We start from the raw sequence: 20,470 nt of genomic DNA on the forward strand, positions 1-20,470 counted from the left end.
GGCAGGCCTTCCCAGAGACGGTGTTCTACTTGTTATGGGAAGACAATCTGAGAACTCCATTGTTTATAGAATGATGCCTGAGAGAGTCTAATTGTTTATACAAATCAGAAGGCTGAGAACTGTTAGAAACTGCTTTACTTTTCCCCTATACTTTTCTCTCAATTGTATGTCTCATGGCCTTTTCTTTAAGTCATTCTTGAAAAACTCTCCAACATGTCAGCACCAGCTGATGTTTACAGCACATTTATAAAGGTGGGTGCAGAGCAGGCAAGATCTCCAGGGCCTCTGGCAGTGCCTGCTCTGCAGGTGAGGCTCTGGTCCTGCTCCCAGTTGGACACAGCACAGGGCTCAGGCCAGCCCTCAGCCCCTCACAGCTGATCCCAAGGAGCAGGCTCAGAAAGCAGTTTCAGACCACTTGCTGCAGATATTTCAAAGGACTAAATGTCATTCAAAGAAGCCACCTTGCACACTAAGTTTTGGTGTTTTGGCATGAGAAGCCATGTAGGTGCGTCTGAATGTGCACTCAGGGAAATTCCACTGCCATCCCAAATGGAACACAAAGGACAGGCCTCTGCTTTCAGCACTACTGAGCTCCTCACCCAGCAATGATATCTCAGGAAGTAGTAGTTTTGTGGAGGTCCAGGGGCCTACAACTGGAACTGCAATACCTCAGGGCAAAGACAATGAATTAAAGTGAGACACTCCTCTGAATGCAATGGTCTTGCCCAATGGCTTTTGCAGGCTTATGGGGATTTGAAGGTGTTTACTGGTATCATGAACTTCATTTTTTCCTTTTATGTACTCCACCTAGGATGTTCTCCCCTCTCTTTTCCCCTGTTGGTCCTGGGTTGCTGCATATAAGACCCTCTTATCCCCCATATAAAACCATGTGTGCCCAGCCATATTTTGTCTCTGGCCCTGGAGCCTCTTCAGCACAATCCACAGTGTTTGGAGTTCCACAGAAAGACCCCTCTCTTGCCTCATTCATCAGCAGTTTAAGCAAGCCTGCTCCCAGCTCTGGAAGTGCAGGTCTCTCACAGAGGCTGGCTGTGGACATGCCACAACAAGTGGTGCCCAAACAGGGACCATCTTTGAGAATTCCTGAGAGCGACTCCAGTGATGATCCGGCTGCGCTACCGTCACCGGACAGAAAATGCCTCGGTTCAGCTTCCGCCCTGGAGTGGGACCTGAGTTTTATCAGGGCTTGCTGAAGGCAGCGTCGGAACCCTCAAGGGGCAGGAGGGCCGGCTCAACTGGTGAAGCCCATGGGACATTTTGAAACACCTGCATCCAGAGCTGCCAGAGCAGTGAGTTGGGGAACAGCTGCCTACAGTGCAGGATCCTTGGGTGATCTTTTAGTACTGTGGGTGAGCGACCCTGTACATCAGGAGCAGCTATGGGTAACAAATTATCCAAAGCTGAGAGGGGCATATATGTTCCAGTTAGGGAGGTTCTCCTTTCAGAGGGGAAGACTTTTACTAAGGGAAGTTGGAAGCCTTTTGTTCATTGGCTCTTTAAGGAGTTCCCAGACATTTCTGTTGATTCAGTTCTTCATGGAGCATTTTGGGACTCAGTTAGGGGAACACTCTGGCTTTTGCAAACTCAGGGGGTGGTAAGATTCACAAAATTTTTCCCAATTTTTCACATGATTTATGAAGTTTTCTCAAGGGTTCAAAGTTGTAATATTCAACCCAGATTTTGTGCTCTGCCCCCAGCATTCCTGAACCCACTGACACCAAGATTAGGATGAGAGACAGAAACTGCTCCAAAGCACAGATGAGCCACCTGCTCTCTGCCATCTCCCCTCCTTCTCTACCTTCTGCCCAGGTCTGTACTGAACACATCGGCCTGGATTCTACCCTAACCCATTCTCCAGTAACTCTTCTCCCTGTATGCCCTTCAGATAGCTCACAAAATCCAGTCCCTCCACTGGCACGGGATACCAATGTCAAAATCCCTCCCACCCCCGGCTGTCTCATTGGGTCATCCCCCGTGTGAAAAATGCATATATTTTATGATTGGCTTTTCGCAAATATTAAAATGAATATTATACATGTTGTGTTAGAAAGCAATGCTGTATTAATTTTCTTAAGTACTGTGTTAAATATAGTTTTAGTTTATAAAATTTGCTAAAATAGAAACTATGCCATGTAAGATGCTTTGTTTAAAAGAAAGGACTTGCAGCAAGATAGCAGCCACAGGACACCTAGATCTTTCAGAGAAAAAGAATTTATTGCCTTCTTATCAGAAGAAACGAACTTCTTCCTGCCTCGAATGTGCTATTAGGATTAGAGGGAAGAAGTTGACACTGACCAGACAGAATGCTGTGTTTGAATAGAATTTATGCATCATGTATGAAGTGCATGAATATGTAACCGGCTATTGTTTTTAAGGGTTAATGCTTTGTTAACGGGTGTCCTTTTTCGGGCTCGTGATGCCCAGAAAATGTACCCGGACGTCCGTAAGTCTTTGTTTTTATTGCCTCATATTGTCCAAATTCAATTTGTCCAAATTGTTATTACTCTAATTGTGTTACTATTTTTATAACCATTTTATTACTATTAAACTTTAAAATTGTAAAAACAAATGATTGGCGTTTTTTACAGTGAAAAACACGTTCACTCTCCTGTTAAAATGTACAAAGTTTAATAATGGACAATGGGAGACCAGGACCATGGAGCAAAGGTTATTATGGCCGGGTGCATCTTGGCACTCAGCCAGGAGCACCCTGTTACCTTCGGGGATCCCCCTGAAATACCTTTCCCTTACATATGCCTGTTGCATATTCACAGACCCTCATGCATATCCATAAACTACTTTACATATTCCAGGAAAGATTTTACATGGCCCCTCTTGGGTCTGCCTTTTCAGAGCATGTGTGTTTCTTGGCTGTGGTTTTGGCTCCTTCTCTTTATCACTGCCAGTTTTTGGGCCTTGGTCCACTCTGCCTTCAGATGGGGAGTGCTGATAGTTGGCAGATCTGTACAGGTATCCTCATCCTGTGTGCATTGGATGTGATCCCATCCAAGTAGGCAGTTTAACACAAGCAGCTATTCCACTGAGCTTAATTAACAACAGAAATAAAAACTGTATCTTTACAACAAAGTTACTTTAACACCACACATATAAAATCCATTTTAATATTTGCAAAAAGCGAATGTTTTAATATGTATCTTTAACATTGCCCATATCTTTCCTTACCCTTTGGTTCTCCTGAGTGCAGCAAGGAGCGGGAACTGCCAGCACGGCACGGAGTTGCTGCTGTCTCTCCATCACCCCGTGTCCCTCTCCTGTAAGAACCTGAATGAGAGATGTGGGACTCGAGGCAGCTCTTCAAAATACAGTTTATTGTATCCAAGATGTCACAGCAGTCCAGGGTTGTGGGTGGCAGTGCCTGTGCCTACAGCTGTCAGCTCCAGCTGCACACAAGCCTGGAGACCCTTTAGCTTTGGTTACAGTGCATTATATACTCTTCTTTGCTGAACATCTTCACACAGAAGAATCGATCTATACCTTTAGTTTTACCTATAGCCTATCATAACTCCTGTAATTACCATATTGATGTTACTATTCTCCAATCACTAAAAGTTAGTATGTGTGTCTCCCTGCCTGTCCTGAGAAGCCCTGATTCCCTGGAGAGCACTGCTTTTGACCTTTGTCCATGGAGAAAAATTCCAAGGCTTTGGGATGAACTGGAATCTACGAGTGTGTGAAATAGATAGTAGTGTAGTTTATCACAGGGTGAAAAACCGAGAGCTTTGGGATTTTAGTATGAGGGTGAACAGAAGACAGGATGGAGGATTTTGGGCATTGTCTGATCTCCTTGTCCTTCATCTACTCCATTTTCTGCTGTGTTGGGAGCACAGAGTGATTGGTTGGAAAGAGCTGCAATGCAGATGATGAGTGGCAGACAAAGAATTAGTTACTGGCTGAAAGGTAGAAATAAAATGCATTCTAAGATTTAATTGGACAAAATCATTTTAAAAGACCTTGAACCTGTGTGTCTTGTGACTTTTGGTGCCTTCTCTTTGTACACTAAGTCTGGTGTGCAGCTGGCATGCTGAACTGTTGATAAGAGAAAAATAAACAACAACCTAAAGACCAAAAAAACCAAAAGTCCCGTTCGTTTCTCAGTCCTGGCACAGAACTTTTTAGGGGTGTCCCCATCAGTGGATGCTCGGGGGGGTTTCACACCTCCATCCCTCCCCCCCTTCCTGCCCCACTGCTCAGCCCCCTCCAAGCTCTGCACCCGGGGCCCTCTCCGCTTCACAAAAGGACCCAAAATTATCCCAAATCCACCCAAAATTACCTCAGAGCCCATCCTGAGGAGCTCTGGGGGAATTTTAGGGGGGTTTTGAGAGAATCTGGGGAGATTTTGGCTGGGTTTGAATCCTACGTCAAATTTGTTGTCCAGAAGGTACCAAAACCATCCAAAATCCACCCAGAATCGACCCAAAATTACCAGAAATTAACCCAAAATTACGTCCAAATCTATCCTGAGGAGGTTTGGGGAAGACTTGGAGGGATTTTAGGGCAATTTTAGGGGGAATTTTGGGTGGGTTTGAATCCTACGCCCACTTTGGCATCCACAAGGTACCAAAATCACCCAAAATTACCTGAAATTAACCCAAAAATTCATCCTGAGGGGGTTGGGGGGAGGTTTGGGGCGGGGGGGTGGGAGTTGAAGAGATTTGGGGGTTTTGGGGGGGATTTTAGGGGTGTTTTTGGTAGTCATCATCATGCAAAACACAACACGCCATGCCAAAGCGGAGACCAAACTCTAAGGACTGTGCCCCTCGTGAAGAGGAGATCAAAGAACTGCACCCCTTCTAGGAAGGAGATCAAAAGCCAGAGGAGATTGAGCTATTAACTAAGCAAAAATGTATTCATTTCATCAAGTATCATAATTTCTGTTACTTTATTCTTTGTGATTAGGTCTGGAATGCTTTTCTATTCCTTGTTAATTTAGATGAATAATATTCATTTTGGTTTTGTAAACGATTAAGTCATATTCCTGATGTTATATATGGGGTCCCATATGTCTAATTTAATAAACCAGAAACTTAAAATTTAGCAGCAGTTTTACTGAGATAAAATAATACAATCAAATAGAATCCAGTAGTTACAAAAAGAAATTTGGCAGTGGTTCAGATAAAGCATAAGCAAAACCGATCGATCGGGGTATGGGGATGGCTTCCAACCCTGCCTCACATGCAAAAGGCAAAAGGATCCAAACACAACTTATATACTGTGTGCTAATACATATTCATCAATATTTTCCTGTAAATCTCCTCCTATTTCCAATTCCTGAAATCTGCATCACCACACACACACAGCGCATGCTCCCCCTGGGGCTAAGGGGGCTTCTGGCTCTTTGGTGCTCTTCTTGGAGGAAGGCCGACAGTCTTCCTCACTGTCCTCTGAATAACCTGACAGGTTGTGCCTGTGCCCCAAATCCTGTGTTATGCAAGTGAGCACTATGCTCCAATTAAGCCTCATTATTTTATAGATAAGAGCACTATTTTAGACTCTCTGTCTGGAATTGTCCCAGCGTTATTCATGTCACGGCCGATCCTGTCCTAGGAGTTGTCTTAACTTTGTCTTGATGCCAATTCTGACTTGGAAGGCTTCCTAAATTTTGCTCATCAAGGCCATTCCAATCTCCTGTATCCTGTTTCCCACAGGTATCATCTACAAAGAAACTCATTTGTTTCATAACATTAATCACATATACCTTTCCAATTATTTTCCAAAAATATTGAAATAATTACAATTTTGTTAGAACTAATCACATCCATTTATCACAGGAGGCCAAAGCTTGGAAAAGGATGAAAGAAATGCTCCGAGGATGACGATGACAAAAAAATCCCAATTTATTTTTGACAGCAAATGAACACCGGCTGCCCTCCAGCCCTCCCAGCCTGGCAGGCTGAGCGGGGCCGTTCCCATGGCATGAGGTGCTGGCAGCCTGCGGAGAGAAACCAGAGAGCCACGGTCAGTCGCAGCAGGCTCCTGTGCCCCTGTCCCATCATGGCTGTGCCTGGGCCAGGCTGCTGGCTGTGCTCAGAGCCCAAACCTCCCGACCCATTCTCTGTTTTTAGAGAAGAGCAGCGGGGCAGGCCACATTCCACCTCCTCTGCTTAATCACGGCACAGCAACCTCCTCAGCAGCTGCAGGAGCGGGATGCCCGTGTGCCCGCTGCCGCCTGCCCGGATCCCTTCTGCCAGCCCAGCTGTGGAGCCGGGTGCCCACCTCTGGAGAGCTGCTGCCAGGGGAGGAGCCCATCCCGCACCAGGTTCTCGTCCTTCTGGAAGGGGCTGTCCCCGCAGACCATGGCCCCTGGGGCAGCGCTGGCACTGGACGCGCTCCACAGACGCTGCAGGTGCTTCCCCATCTGGGCACCAGGTGTAATCCTCCTGGGAAAAACAAAGAACAATTGCTTGGAAGTCAATTCAAAACGAGACCTGGAAACAAGAAAAAGTACAAAGCCTGTCACTGTTTCACGGGCCTGAGTGGTCTGACCACTCCGTGGGGAATTAAATCTGTCCACGGGTGGGGAAAATCCCCACCTTTCCCACCCATAAAGCTGGGGCACGGCTTCGGAACCCGTCCCCTGTGCCGTCCCCCATCCACATGGATGGATGCTCCTGTCAGGCTGGCTGCCCTTGCCTCAGCCCGTGCCAGGCTGGCTGGCAGAAGCTGTCAACAAGGCCAGGAGCCGGCTCCCCTTCCACAATATTGGTCCCGTGTCCCGCCAAAAAGCAGCTTGGCTGCCGGTGGGAAAATTAATATTCCCCAGCGCCGCCAAGCAGGGAACCTCCGGCATGTGGCCAGGCCGAGCCCTGCCCTGCCTGGAAGCACCAGCATCCCCCCGCCCCTGCGCCGGCTGGGGACTCATCTTGATTGCATCGGGGTGCAAAGCATGTCCTCCAGGCAGGGGCCGCAGCCAAAGCCACTGGGCTCTGCCCCTCCAGCGGCCAGCTCCAGGATGGTGTTCCCAGCTCCAGGATGGTGTTCCCAGCTCCACGTCCTGCTCTAGAAGAACACGCCAGCTGTGCCTCAGCTTGCGGGGACATCACGATGCCATTGAGCTGCAGGGGAACGTTTCCCCTGTCCCAGTCCGTGGCACCTTCACCGCACTGCCACCACTTCTCCAATGGGACAGGCAGCACGGAGCAGTTCCCTCCACAGCTCGTGGGGACCAGCGGAAGCATCTCCTTGGCTGCACTCTCTCCTCCGCGCCGCGGCTGCAGGGAAACGCTCCGGGGTTTTCTTCCAGCGCCATGAGTCATGTGCCGCTGCTACTTGCTGGGCTCCTGGATCCTACTGTGCACAGGGATGCATCTCTGCTGTCTCCTGGTACAGGAAGGGCTCCTGCAGCCAAGAATGCTCAAAAAGGTCCTCCAGTGATGGCCTGTCTGTGAGGCCCATGCAGATACACCACCTGATGAGGTGCTGGCCCTCTGCAGAGAGAAACCAGAAACCGCCGCTCAGCGGGACAAGGCTCCTGTCCATGCTCTCCCACATTCCACAGTGCCCAGGACACACCAGGAGTGCTCAGAGCTGCACCCAAAAGCTTTCTATCGATCCTCTCTTGCGGAGGACACCAGCACAGAGGCACAGGTGCCATCTCCTCCAGCTAAGCCCATGAGATCCACCTCCTCACCAGCTGCAAGAGCAGGACACTTATGTGCCAGCTGCCCCTCCCAACCCCGTTCTTCCCCTCGTGCCTTGAAGGCACATCCCCACCTTGAGACACCCGTGGCGGGAAGAAGAGCTGGCCCCGGACAATGTCCTCGTTGGTGGGGAAAGGAAGGTGCCCTCAGACCAGCTCATAGAGCAGGATACCCAGGGGCCAGATGGTGGCTGGCTGGCCATGGGAGCAGCCAAAAAGGATCCACTCCGGTGGGCTGTACTCCGGCGTTCCTATGGGACACGGGGGCAGCTCATCAGGCCCATGCTGCTCCCTCCCTCCCAGCCAGCTCCCGTTCCACAATAGCCAGCCCCTGCCCTGCCAAAAAGCAACTTGGCTGCAGCTGGCTGAAGAAGGATTCCCCCTCCTTCCCTCCCTCCTTCCCTCCCTCTTCCAGCAAAGGGGGAACCTCTGCTGCCCGGCTGGGGCTTTGGGCTCACCTGACATCCAGGTGTAGAACGTGTCCTGGAGGATCGTGCTGCAGCCAAAGTTGATGAGCTTTGCCTCACCTGTAGCCAGGTGACGAGGAGGTTCTCAGCCTTGATGTGGCAGTGCAGGACGCCGCACCTGCTGCAGCGCCGCACGGCCTCCGGCACCTGGCGGAGCAGACCCCACGCGACGGGCTCCGTCAGGAACCGCCGCTCGTGCAGGAAGTACCAGAGGTCCTGACAGCGCTGCGGACGCTCCATGAGCAGCACGAAGCCCTCGGGCACCTCGAACTGGTCCAGGAGCTGCACGATGCCGCGGAAGCCAGGCTGCGACACCTTCCACAGCAGCGCCGGTTCCAGGGGCAAAAGGGCGCCCTTGCGCTGCGGGGGTGCTGGGATTCATAAAATTAGAGGGTTTTTAGAAAAGTGGTTAAAAAGGCAGGCTTTTGACAGTAGAATTGTGAACATTGCTAATACAGCAAAAAGTTTTCTAAGCAGTAGAGCAGACGTGAGAAATAGCACAATAGACTTCTGTAATCTGTCTTTATAGATTGCAACAAGGTTATTTAATGGATATCTTTAGAAGGTTAGTATGAATGAGTCTCTGTGCTTTGTCTCTCATGAATGAGCTATTGTGTTAACTACCATTACGTGTGTTTCATATGATTGGATAGAATTTTTGTCAATATGTTTTGCTCTATGTGTCATTAGCTGAAACCTAGGCTGAGATGGCTTTATGCTGTGCTGTAATGTAACACCCCCTTGGCATTTCCTTTGGATCAGAGAGCTGTTAACATAATCTGTCTCCATTGTCCTAACAATGTACTGAGACTGATGTGTTGAATAAATAGCTCACGACACTGGTTCGGATGCCCCATCTCATTCATGAATGTATATAGTGGCCAGTGGCACGGGGGGGGACCGCGATGCCGCCAGCGGGGCCGATGCTGCGCCGTGCCTCGGGCAGCCCCTGCCCGGCCCCGCCGCGGCTTGCCATGGCCCGGCCCGGGGCACTGCGCAGCCCCCGCTCACTCCACGCTCGCTGCCCTCACAGCGTTCCGGCTGCCGCCCTGCTGGGCCTCGCCTCAGCCCCGCCCGGCACACCCCGCCGGCTCCTCCCGCTGGCCCCGCTCACTCACCAGCCGCGCCCACTCCGAGATGCGCTCCCGGGACACTCGCTTGATGGCCACCTGCGAGCCAAGGCCAGCGGCGGACTTAAGATCACGCTTTGGTAAGAGTGTATAAGCGGGAGAACACGCAGAATAAAAAAACCCTTTTTCTTCTTGCACCCTGATCACGTGTGTATGTCACGTCCGGCCTAATGGTGACAGTTGCCCCATCTCTGGGTCAAGAAACAAGTATTGTCTGAGTGGTAACTTGTCAACAAACTGAGAAAGAAATTAGTACCTGGGCATGCAGATTTCTGAAGGGAGGAAAGAAAAGCGTTGACAAGAATAAGCCTGAGTTTTAAATGCCTGAAACACTCAAAAATAACATGTTTTGGGATATTGTACCATATGTTACACAGAGTTCAAGCAAACCACAACTCATTAGTATCTGGACTTCATTGCCCACTATACTTAGAAATGTTGCTTGAAGGCACTTTGTGTCAAAGATCCAGTTCCTGTAGGTCACTGAAGATGTAGATCAAAATCCTACCAAACATCCATGTCCAAACCAGCAAGAGTGAGACTTTTGTCCTTGGCATTAGTTCCCAGGTGCTCCTGGAAATCCCCAGGCTTAGACACAAAGATGTGTATTCAACAGAGGGAGAGAAGCATCATGCTTAGTTCTAACTGCGATCTTTGCTAGCAGATCTTACTAGCAGGTAATAAATTCCATTTGTTCTGTTCTTAGCCAGAGCCAAGGTGGGAATCAAAGTCTAGATCACAGGAGAAGATCACAGGAGTCTCAGCTTTTCCAGAAGAGGAAAAATACAAAAATACAAAGGATAGTAAATTTGTGTTGGGTTTACAGGGTTTTTTACAGATCGACAGACAAGTGATGAAGCTTAAAAGATGACAGCAAAGGAAAATCAACAGATATGCTGAAACTGAGTGAAGAGGAAGGAGACTTCAAATTCACTGAAAAGCTGCACAGAAAGCTTCTCTACTTTTTGCAGCTGCTTCAAGTTTGAAATGACAAACTCTAGCAGCACTTCCAACTTCTTTTTATTAATTCTACAATAAAGACAATCCAAACTGTGTACTCCTGCTTACAGTATGAAGTAAAGCACAGGAAGCCATTAGAGTAAGAAAAATTGTGTTTAGAAGGCTGAGGCAGCCTTAGGGGTAGGAGGAATGGGGAGGCGTGGAAATCAGGCCCGTGGGCACCATTCAAGGAGCATCCAGGCCCTGAGCAGTCCCTCACAGTGGCTATCCCAGCAGATGGAGTCCAAATGGAGCCCCAGCTGGGTGGGAAAAGTGCCGGGCTGGTGAGCCGTGGTTAGCAGGGGCTCCTCCATTAAATTGCTCCCTGACAGGTGTGATATGCTGTGGGTGTGTGCCCAACAGCTGGCAACAGCAGGCTGGCCCAGATGTGGGAAAAGGCCAAGGAGGCAGCAGAGTGGGAATGGGGCTCTGCAGGAGGCCCTGGTGGTTGCATACACCCGTGGGGGATGAAGCTGGCCCAGATGAGCCCTGGGGCTCTGGGCTGAAAAGTGGGGAAAAGAGAAACAGGGAGGAAGGGCCAGATGCTGCTGTGAGAATGCCATTCCATACCACAGGTGACATAGTGAGAGGAGGGTGGGAACCAAATGGTGATTGCTGCTGATCACCCTGACATCTTCAAGACAAGAGGCCCAGAAAGGACTTCACATCTGCCTCCTAGTGTTGTCCTGAATGTGAGCTCATCTCCTGGCATTCATTACCCGGAAGCCTCACAGCTTCCCACGGGCATTCCATGTTACGGATATGAACGAGGCCAAACTTTCTCCAGAGAAAGAGGTTCTCGTTTATTAAAATAGCTACAAGGAACGGAGTGCCCAGGATAAGCCCAGGCACTCACACAGCAAGCCAAAAACGAAAACAGTGCGCTCACCCCAAGTGCACTGGGTTCTCCCAAACAACAAGTACCCTAAAAGAAGAAGAACCCTAACCCAAATGAACTCCCCACATTTATACTCCCCTTGAGTCCAGGATTGGTGCATTTTGGATCCTCATGATGATTGGTCCACTTCCAGGCTTCTCATTGGTCTTTACCGCTGCTCATTCTGGACCAATCGTTTCTGCAGGGCTTCGAATGATTGGTCAGATCTTTCATCCAATCTCTCTTCGACCTTTCCTTGCCCCATCAGACCCCTGTTTCACCAAACCCTGGACCCTTCTAGCACATTCTTATAAGCCCCCCCCCCTTTAACATAATACAAATAATATAACATAATTAATACAATATAATTGAACTATATCCTATTTTAACTTAATTTAACTTTTACCTATAACATTCCACACTTCAGGTAAGCAAAGCTGCTTACCTCACTATGTTCTTTGGGCCTCTGAAAGGGACTGTCCACTCAGCTACAGCCTGGCAAGGAAGGAAGTCTTACAACACTCTGGATATTTTAGACTTTTATTGGCACTCGGGCTGAAACAAAGTATCCCCTCACTACTTCTCCATCTTCATCCTTCTGTCCTGCAGGTGGCCTCTTCAGGCTGACAGCTTGGAGCGCCTGCAGGCTCCAGTTGGGCTGCAGCCCAGCTTTTCCTCTCACAGCTTCATTCTTATTATGACAGTTCTTTCATTTCTACTTAAAAGCTTCCCTAAATTAACAACACTCTATTCTAAGCTAAACAATCTTTTATTATCTAAGCTATCTATGTTCCATAATCCTTAAAAGTTGATCCCTGTATTTCCTAAATTCCTCCTACAGGGGAGATGCATGGCAACAGTGCGAGGAGGTGAGCGGGGGGGCACAGAGCATCTATGCCTGCACCTTCCAGCCCAAGGCTGGCAGTGCCATCTCTGTCCTGGTGAATGTCACCAGGACCCACATGCTGCCCACACTCAGCTACTTCAAGGAGCCCTTTTGGCTGCACCAGGCCGGTGAGTCCCAGTGCCACCACAGCCCCTGCCTGGCTCACAGGGGACACAGTGTCCCGTGTCCCGTTTCACAGGAGCGACAAATGCCTATCCCCAACACCAGCAGTGCTCACAGATGCCCCACAGCTTGTGCAGGCAACAGTGTCGCTGGGCCGGCTGAGCCTGCAGTGGCTGCCGCCCCTGGAGCTGCTGGCAGAGCAGCTGGACTACCAGGTCCGCTATGCCATGGAGAACAGCCATGACTGGAAGGTAAGGCCTGCCCAGGATACCCCGAGCAGCGCTGCCCCCCTCCGCTGCTGATACATGGCAGGTGCGGGGTCGGGCCAAGCGGGACCCGCCCCTTGGTGCCAGCCCACAGCAGCCATGCTTCAGCTCGGCTCTGCCGCGCAGGTCCTGCAGGTTCCCCGAGCAGCGAGGAAAGAGGTCCTGGACCTGCGGCCAGGCTCCCGCTACCCTGCGCAGGTGCGGGCCCAGCCCAGCGGGCCGTGGTACCGGGGCAGCTGGAGCGCCGGGTCCAAACCCGTTGTGGTTGATGCCGTGGCCAATGCAGGTAAGGGGCAGGGCTGGAGGCTGCGGCCGCAGGAGCCACACGGCTGACGGCAAGAGGCGGAGAGTGCTGGAAATGGGGAAGGGAGCACGGGGCAGGGGGCTGCGAGGGGCTCAGAGATGGTGGGTCTGGGAAGGGCTACAGTTCCGGCGTTCGTCCACCGATGCAGGCTGGCTCATCCCCAGTGTTACAGTGGTGCCGCTGCTCTTCTCAGCAGTGCTCCTGGGGCTGCGCTGCACCTTCCCCTCCCTCTACAGATAAAGGGCTGTACCGGGGGGCAGGCGGGGAGGTCCAGCACCAAGCCTGGGCACCTTGCACGGGGCATTAGGGCACCTCAAGTCTGAGGGTAAATTCGATGCCCCTTCCTCCGTACCCAGCAATGTGAAGCAGAAACTCTGGCTGCCCGTTTCTGACCTGCACCATGCTCTGGGCAGCTTCCTCCAGGAAAGCAGCAAACACGGCCAGGTGAGTGGATGGGCAGGGCGGCTCAGCTGCTCCCGGGGGCAGCTCGAAGGGCAGCCCCTACCCCGTCCACTCCGTGTTTCCCCCCAGGCCAGCGCCTTCAACAAGCAGCCGCCGGAGGAGGCCGTCCTGCCCTGCCTGCTGGAGGTGCTGCCTGGTCCGCGGCGTGAGGCGGGCCCGCCGCCGGAGCACGCCGGGGGCCGCCTGTCCAGCACCGACATCGCCAGCCAGTCCTACCTGCTCATGAGTGGCTGGGAGCCGCGGGCAGCCACGACCGCCTGCACCCCGCCATAAACTCCTGCTCCCCCCGAGCCCCCGCCTGGTCCCTCCTGCGCCGCCCCGCCCCCTGTCCGGATCGCCCCGCCCCAGCAAGAACGCCCCGCCCTGGTCCCGCTCCCGGTCCCGCCCCCTCACTGCACGCGCGGAGCGCCCTGCCCCGTCCCGCGGCTCAGCCAATCGCGTTGCGTCGCGCGGCCGTCGCCGGGCAGCGCGCAGCCGTTGGGTGTGAAGCGGCCAAGCGGGGCCCCATCCGCCCGCCGTTTAAAATGCTGTGGGGCGGGCGAGCGGCGGCGGCGCCGCGGAGGTGAGTGTGCCACAGGGACGGAGAGGCAGCCTGGAGGCGCAGTCCCGAGCGGGGAGGCTGTGGTGAGGCGGGAAGGGGAAGGGAGAATGTCGCTTATCGGAGGGAGCCCCAAAGAGCGGCTGGAAGGGATGCCGGCTGATCAAGGACCCCAGAGGAGCGGAGGGTGAGCGTATCGGCTGATGGAGTGTCCCGAGGAGCGGCTGGGGAGAGTGGGGGTGTCTGTTGGTGAGGAGGAGCGGCCGGAGCGGTTGCCGGTCCGGTGGTGGGGAGGCCGGCGGGGCCTGTCGGAGTAGGCTCAGCCCGGCCGGTGGGCACGGCTAACGCCGCCCGCCCGCAGGACCATGGCGCAGTTCCTGTTCGAGGCGGACGTGCACGGGCTGCTGAAGCTGGACACGCTGATCCCGAACGCGCCGCCTGCGCGATGGCAGCGCAAAGCCAAGGAGAGCGGCCCCGGGCCAAGTCCCGTCGGCGTGTCGCCCATGAAGCCGGCCAATCGCTCCCACAAGCTCCAACAAGACGCCGTCCAAGACACCCGGTGAGCGCCGGCCACCAGCGGCAGAGGTTGAGTGCGGGAGCCTCGCCCAGGCTGCTTGTCCGCAGCCATGGGGCTCTGGGCTCCCTGCTACGCTGCCCTACCGGCTGCTGCTCAGGCAGGAGGAGGTGGGCTGTGCCCCTGACAGCCACCCACCTCCTTGCCAGCATGAGGGGCAGAGCTCTGAGCACTGGGGCTGGCGAGCTGCTGTTCGCCCAGCTGAGCCTTGCTGGCACAGCTGTATGCTAGGACGAGTGTGGGCGGGACTGTCAGCTGACAGCTTTACATCCTGTGAGCATTTTTGTATCTTCCCCTTTTCTCTGGACTCTGGAATTGTTTCACTAGACCCAAGGAGTTGCACCACACAGTCCCCAACCAACTTGGTGTCAGGGAGGAAAATATAAGTTAGTTGTGACTGGGTGGCATGAGACCTCAGAGTCCTACTTGTCTGGTGGGTGTGATGTGGAAGAGTGTTGGGTTTGCTCCTGTGAAAGCTCTAATACAGGCTGTTAAATAGCTGTAAGACAATATTAGCATATGTGAATGCAGGTAAATCTGGATCCAAAATTCAAAGCTACCCCACAAAGGCTGGGGGGGATCGCTACATTCCCAACCGCAGCACTATGCAGATGGAGACGGCAAATTTCCTCCTAACCAAAGAGAATGACCCTGCTGAGGATTCCCCTACCAAGAAGGTGAGCATGTTGCTAAGTTACAATTACTTCAACAACCGCTACTCCTTCCTGCCCCTTTACAGAGCAGTAAACTATAGGTTCTATCAAGTGGGCACACGGGACTGACAAGTCCCAGCCATCACTACTTGCAGCTCTGGGCTTCAAGACGCTAGGATGAGATTGAAGCTGTAGAGACTGCCATGCACTCCAAGCCTATGCTGCTTCTGGTAGCAAAATTTAGCTTTTGACTAATGAGGCTTTAAAATGTAGCAGGCAACAAAAACACAAAGCTGTGAGCCTATGCAAAGTGAAACTGCTGGTGGCAGCTATTCTAGGACAATGTCTCCACAGGGAACACTTCTGGAATGTTTTACACTGTGTTCTGAAATCTGTTTATGGAGTATTTGGTCGCTTTGTGGCTGTGGCTTTTCCCACTGGCAATGACACTGAATTTGCCATTGTGTGAAAATGTGAGGAGGACGATGTATGAAAGTCTGAGGAAAAACTGCTTTGACCTGCCTCTGTGTGACTGACCCTTGCAGCACAGTCAAACATCTTCAGATTCTAAGAGAAGGGGACTTAGGTGTCTGTTTAAATTGCAGTGTGGGAGTTGTTTTAATTGCATTGCACTGAGGGTGATTTTGCAACAGAAAGCCTGGGAAGTGAATCTGAATGGTTTTGATGTATAAGAGGCAAAGATCCTCCACCTCAGAGGAAAACCACAGAATGCTCCAGAAGGTATGATACAGGGTCTGTATGGGCTGAAGCAGCAGGAGAGATCAGGTCAGGGGAACAGCAACACAGAGGCTCTGTGTGTGGTCACAGGAGAAATCAACTGGTTTCTGAGAGCTGTACAGGCTGGAGTCTCCTTTCTTAAAGTTCCTGAGGTCGAGAGAGGGCATAACAGTTACAGTGAATTTATTTAGCAAAATTGTTATGACTGCCAGTTGGTCACCTGTTACAGGGCTTGCAAGGGTCTTCAGGGTGAAGAGAGAGATGAGAATCTTGACCTCATGTTCAGAAGGCTTGATTTATTATTTTATGATATATATTACATTATTATTATACTAAAAGAAATAGAAGGAAAGTTCTCAGAAGCTAGCTAAGCTAAGAATAGAAAAAGAATGAATAAACAAAGGGCTGTGTCTCAGCAGAGAGTGAGACACAGCGCTGCCGTGAGTGGTCAGTAAATCCAAACATCCACAGGAGACCAATCACACATCCACGTGCTGCATTCCACAGCAGCAGATAACCATTATTTACATTTTGTTGCTAGGCCCCAGCTTCTCAGAAGGGGGAAAAATCCTAAAGAAAGGCTTTTTATGAATAGATGTCGGTGACAGTCACCTGTACTGCAGGTTCCAAACCTTCATGAAGTCTGTAAGAGCATCAAACTCTCTGCTGTGCACTTTCTAGCTTAAACTGCAACTAAATATAATGGGATTAAAAACCCAAGTGTTTGTTAAATTTTTTTCCATGAATGAGGAAATTGTAGCTCATCCCTGTTCAGCAGTTCATACTGCCAGTGATTTTAGTGCACTGCAGGCTTGTGAGTGTTTCTCTTAGGACTTTCTTTTCACTCCAAGGGATTCTTAGTTGGGTGAGCAGCACTCAGCTGGGAGGAAACCAACTCAGGGTAACAAACCTGTTCCCCTGCACACAGGCTATCAGAATAACCTGAAAGTGCTCTACAGTCAGAAAATGGATTCAGCAGGAAGAAGAGCAGATATATTCCCTCAAAGTCAGACCAGGTCTTGGATGCACCAGAGATCTGCGACAACTACTGCAAGTAGGCTACAGGGTTGAGTGCTGGGCATCCAGAACATTCTGCACTGGATTGCTGTTCCTAGGACAGTGTAACTGGGCTGTCTGTATTATTTTGTGTACCCAGGCTAGCACAGACCACTTCTGGAGTGTCCCTGTGTGGCCTTACAGGGACAGTGGTCTAGGGCACTGTGCAGATGCCTTGGAGCAGGGTACCTGGCCCCAGCAGCTGGGCACAGTGACACTCAGAAGGCTGCCCCTCGCCCGTACGTGTGTATGTGCACATGTGCACCCACACCTGCTGCAGCAGCACCGGTGAAGGGCAGGGCTCTCTAGCCAAGCATGGTGTGACCTGCATTGCTCTTTCAAATTGTAGATCTGAATCTCATAGACTGGAGCTCCCAGAACTTCCTGGCAGTGGCTCTGGACAACACTGTTTATCTGTGGAATCACGCTACTAGGGAGATTATCCCCCTGCTGCAGATGGAGCATCCAGATGTTTACATTTCCTCTGTGTCATGGATTAAAGATGGAGACTACCTTGCTGTTGGCACAAGTAGTGCTGAGGTTCAGGTGAATGCAGGAGTAAAACTAGAGGTGTTTTGTAGGGATTGACAGAACTGGGGACAAAACCTTGGCTGACAGAGGAAGGATGCCATGCACCTGACTTGTCTTCCCTGGTGTGGGGTGGAACTGCCCAGTGTGCAAGGCAGGGTTTGGGTTGGGGGTTTTCTGATAAGTAGCGTTACCTTCTGTGCTATAGTCATGAGAGACACACTTTCTCTGTTCCCTTACTGAGAAAGCTGAATGCCAGAGCCTGTGCAGTGAGGTTCCTAGGGCATAGAAACAGGATTGGGTTTCTTCTGAAGAACTTTTTGCTTTGCCTCTCCAGCTATGGGACGTTGAGCAGCAGAAACGTTTCCGAACCATTACCAGCCATTGTGTCCGTGTGGGAACCCTCAGCTGGAACAGCTACATCCTCTCCAGGTAAAGCAGTGGGTCAAGGGCAGTTTCCAGCTGTTGCAAACTTCTATCCCTCAATCTATGTGTGGCATGGGTTAGGGATGGCAGAGAGAAGTTTGTCCTGGCTTGGGATTCTTACTCAGCCTTATCTGTTGGGGCTGTGAGGAGAAGGCCTCTTTCCTGTATTGCAATTTGTGCTGAAGTTGTAAAGAGCTTGTGTGGGTGTTTCACTCACACCAACAGACCTGTGTTGCTGGTAACACTGGTTGAAACCCAGTGGCAGGTATAGCAGTCTTGCAACAACAAAAATGGATTTGGGTGAAAATGTGCAGCCTGACCCTGCAAGCCTTCTCTTCTCTCTGCAGTGGTGCACGGACTGGGCACATCCATCACCACGATGTCCGAGTGGCTGAGCATCACGTGGCCACCCTTGCTGGCCACACACACGAGGTGTGCGGACTCAAATGGTCTCTGGATGGCCGCTACCTGGCCAGTGGTGGCAATGACAGTCTGGCGAACGTCTGGCCATGCACCCAAGGTGGGGATGGCGACTTTTCTCCTGTACAGACCTTCACTCAGCACCAGGGTGCTGTCAAGGTGAGCACAGAGCTGCCAGAGGGCGGATATGTGTGTGCAAGGCAGGCATGCAGCCCTGGCTGGGTGCAGGTTGCCTCTTGTATGTTTTAAAATGAACTCTCCTCTCTCAGGCTATGGTGTGGTGCCCATGGCAGATGAATGTTCTAGCCACTGGAGGTGGCGCTAGTGACAGACATATCCGCATCTGGAACGTGTGTTCTGGCGCCTGCCTCAGTGCTGTTGATACCCGTTCCCAGGTGAGAGATGAACATCAGCTTGGAGACAAACACCTTCTGGCAGCACACCTACACAGAGCTGCTGGCTCCTCAGGCCCAGAGGCACAGGGAAGGAGGGGGACCATGCTCGCCTCCGAGTGGTGAGCATCAGCACATGCACCTTGTCTCACCTGTGTTACTGCCTCTTTGCAGGTCTCTTCTATCCTATGGTCAACAAACTACAAGGAGTTCATTTCAGGCCATGGCTTTGCACAGAACCAGCTGGTTATATGGAAGTATCCAACAATGACCAAGGTTGCAGAGCTGCAAGGTAGGTGGACAGGGCCTGGGTGGGGGGGGGGGGCTGTTAGAGGTTGAAGACAGCTGCACTCCTTGGTTTGAGCCTGCAACATCACTGATACAGGACAGTATCCGGGGCCATGCTGCTAGGAGTAAGGCATGCCCACGGGGCTGTGGAAGAGATACCATTGATCCAAGTGTATGCTTGGGGTCTGAAATCATGCTGCCACAGCCAGTGGGGAGACAGCTATGCAAGCTGGCAGGGCTCATGGGAACATACAGGAGTAAATGTGCATGTGCTGATCAGCTCAGCCCTGATTGCACATTCCTTCTCCTCCTCAGGTCATACTGATAGAATCTTGAACCTGACCATGAGCCCTGATGGTACAGCAGTGGCCTCAGCAGCTGCTGATGAAACACTGCGGATCTGGCGCTGTTTTGAGATGGACCCCATAAAGAAGAAGGAGAAGGTGACACTTGCAGGGATTCTCTGGTGCTGGAAAGCCCTTGGGGGGCATATGGGGAGCCATTATGGGTCCCCTTGGGGCACAGAACATGACGGGACTAGTAGGGGTGGAACTGGGTTATGCTGGAGCTCTGGGGTCGCGGGGCATGTTGGAGAGGGTGGCCCGGCTATAAAGACGCTCTACGGTGCGCAGAGCGTCACGGGAGATGAAGTCTCGGCTGCAATGGCGCTCAGTGGGTGCCGCGGTGCATGATGGGCGCTGTAGTCCCGAAAGGACCCATTGCTCGCTGTCATCGTCACCAGCCTACTCCATCATTCCAGAGGCTGGTCCATCACAGTGGATGTCATAAATCTACTCAGTGCCGCCTTCTTGGCCAGGTGTCTGTAAGGTTGTTTTGGCAGTGAGTACCATTGTCTCATTAAATTCTTTCATGGGGCACGGTGTGCCCATAGCACTCGTTTCGAATCCCAGGACAGTGTCCCAGGCAGTGACATTGGACACAGGGTCTGTCCGCAGTCATCCAGTGGTTGTTCTCACCACCACAGGCACGTGGCACTTGCCGGGGTGGGTTTGGCATATAGTCAGTCTGCCAGACCTCCCCATACTTGTATTCCAGCCCTCGTGAGCAAAACACTCCCTGTGAGAAATGCCCTAAATAGGTTTTTGTTTTGGGAGATCAAAAACTCTTTAATTTGATATTTGTGAGCTCAAATCCTCCCTTAATGAGTGTTTCTCAGCTCCCTAAATAGGTGTTTCAAACACCAAAATATCCTTAAATGGGTGTTTCTAAGCCCAAAATCTGTCTAAATTGTTGTTTCTGAGCTCAAAATATCCCTAAATTGCTTTCTTTGAGACTTGATGCTCCCTATTTTTTAAATTTTTATTTTTCCAGAGCTAGAAACCTCCCAAAATCGGTGTTTTGGAGCCCCAAAGCCCCCAAAATTGCATTTTCTCGGTTCCAAAGCTCCTGAAATCGCCGTTATGGCCCCGAAGCTGCTGAAATAGATTAGATTTCTAAGCCACAAAGTTCCCAAAATCAGTGTTCCAGAGCTCTGACGCCACTAACTCAAGCCCTGTGCCCTGTCTGCCATCAGCCCCTGGGGTTCATCCCAGCGCTCCCGGTGCCCTCCCGGGGCATTCCCGGTGCCCTCGGAGGCTCCAGGAGCACGGAGGGGCCGCTGGCTGCGCACATTTCCCACCCCAGCCAAGGAGCCGCCCCCGATCGGGG

At 51.5% G+C, this 20,470-nt stretch overlaps 1 protein-coding gene and 1 pseudogene across 1 annotated transcript; one reads left to right on the forward strand and one right to left on the reverse strand.

The window, feature by feature from the left end:
• Positions 1–5,354: 5,354 nt before the first annotated feature.
• LOC128949402 (serine/threonine-protein kinase pim-1-like) lies at positions 5,355–10,367 on the reverse strand. Its single transcript, XM_054294265.1, is given in 8 exon segments — positions 5,355–5,420; positions 6,293–6,416; positions 7,328–7,463; positions 7,750–7,926; positions 8,134–8,214; positions 8,217–8,502; positions 9,261–9,347; positions 10,341–10,367. Coding segments are annotated over 8 exon segments (984 nt in total).
• A 3,725-nt stretch (positions 10,368–14,092) lies between these two features.
• LOC128949403 (cell division cycle protein 20 homolog) lies at positions 14,093–19,414 on the forward strand (annotated as a pseudogene).
• Positions 19,415–20,470: the final 1,056 nt, after the last annotated feature.

This window comes from Melozone crissalis, unplaced genomic scaffold (assembly GCF_028551555.1).
Source record: "Melozone crissalis strain CALT ecotype California unplaced genomic scaffold, PUWL_Pcris_2 ptg000231l_1, whole genome shotgun sequence".
NCBI classification, from domain to species: Eukaryota; Metazoa; Chordata; class Aves; order Passeriformes; family Passerellidae; genus Melozone; species Melozone crissalis.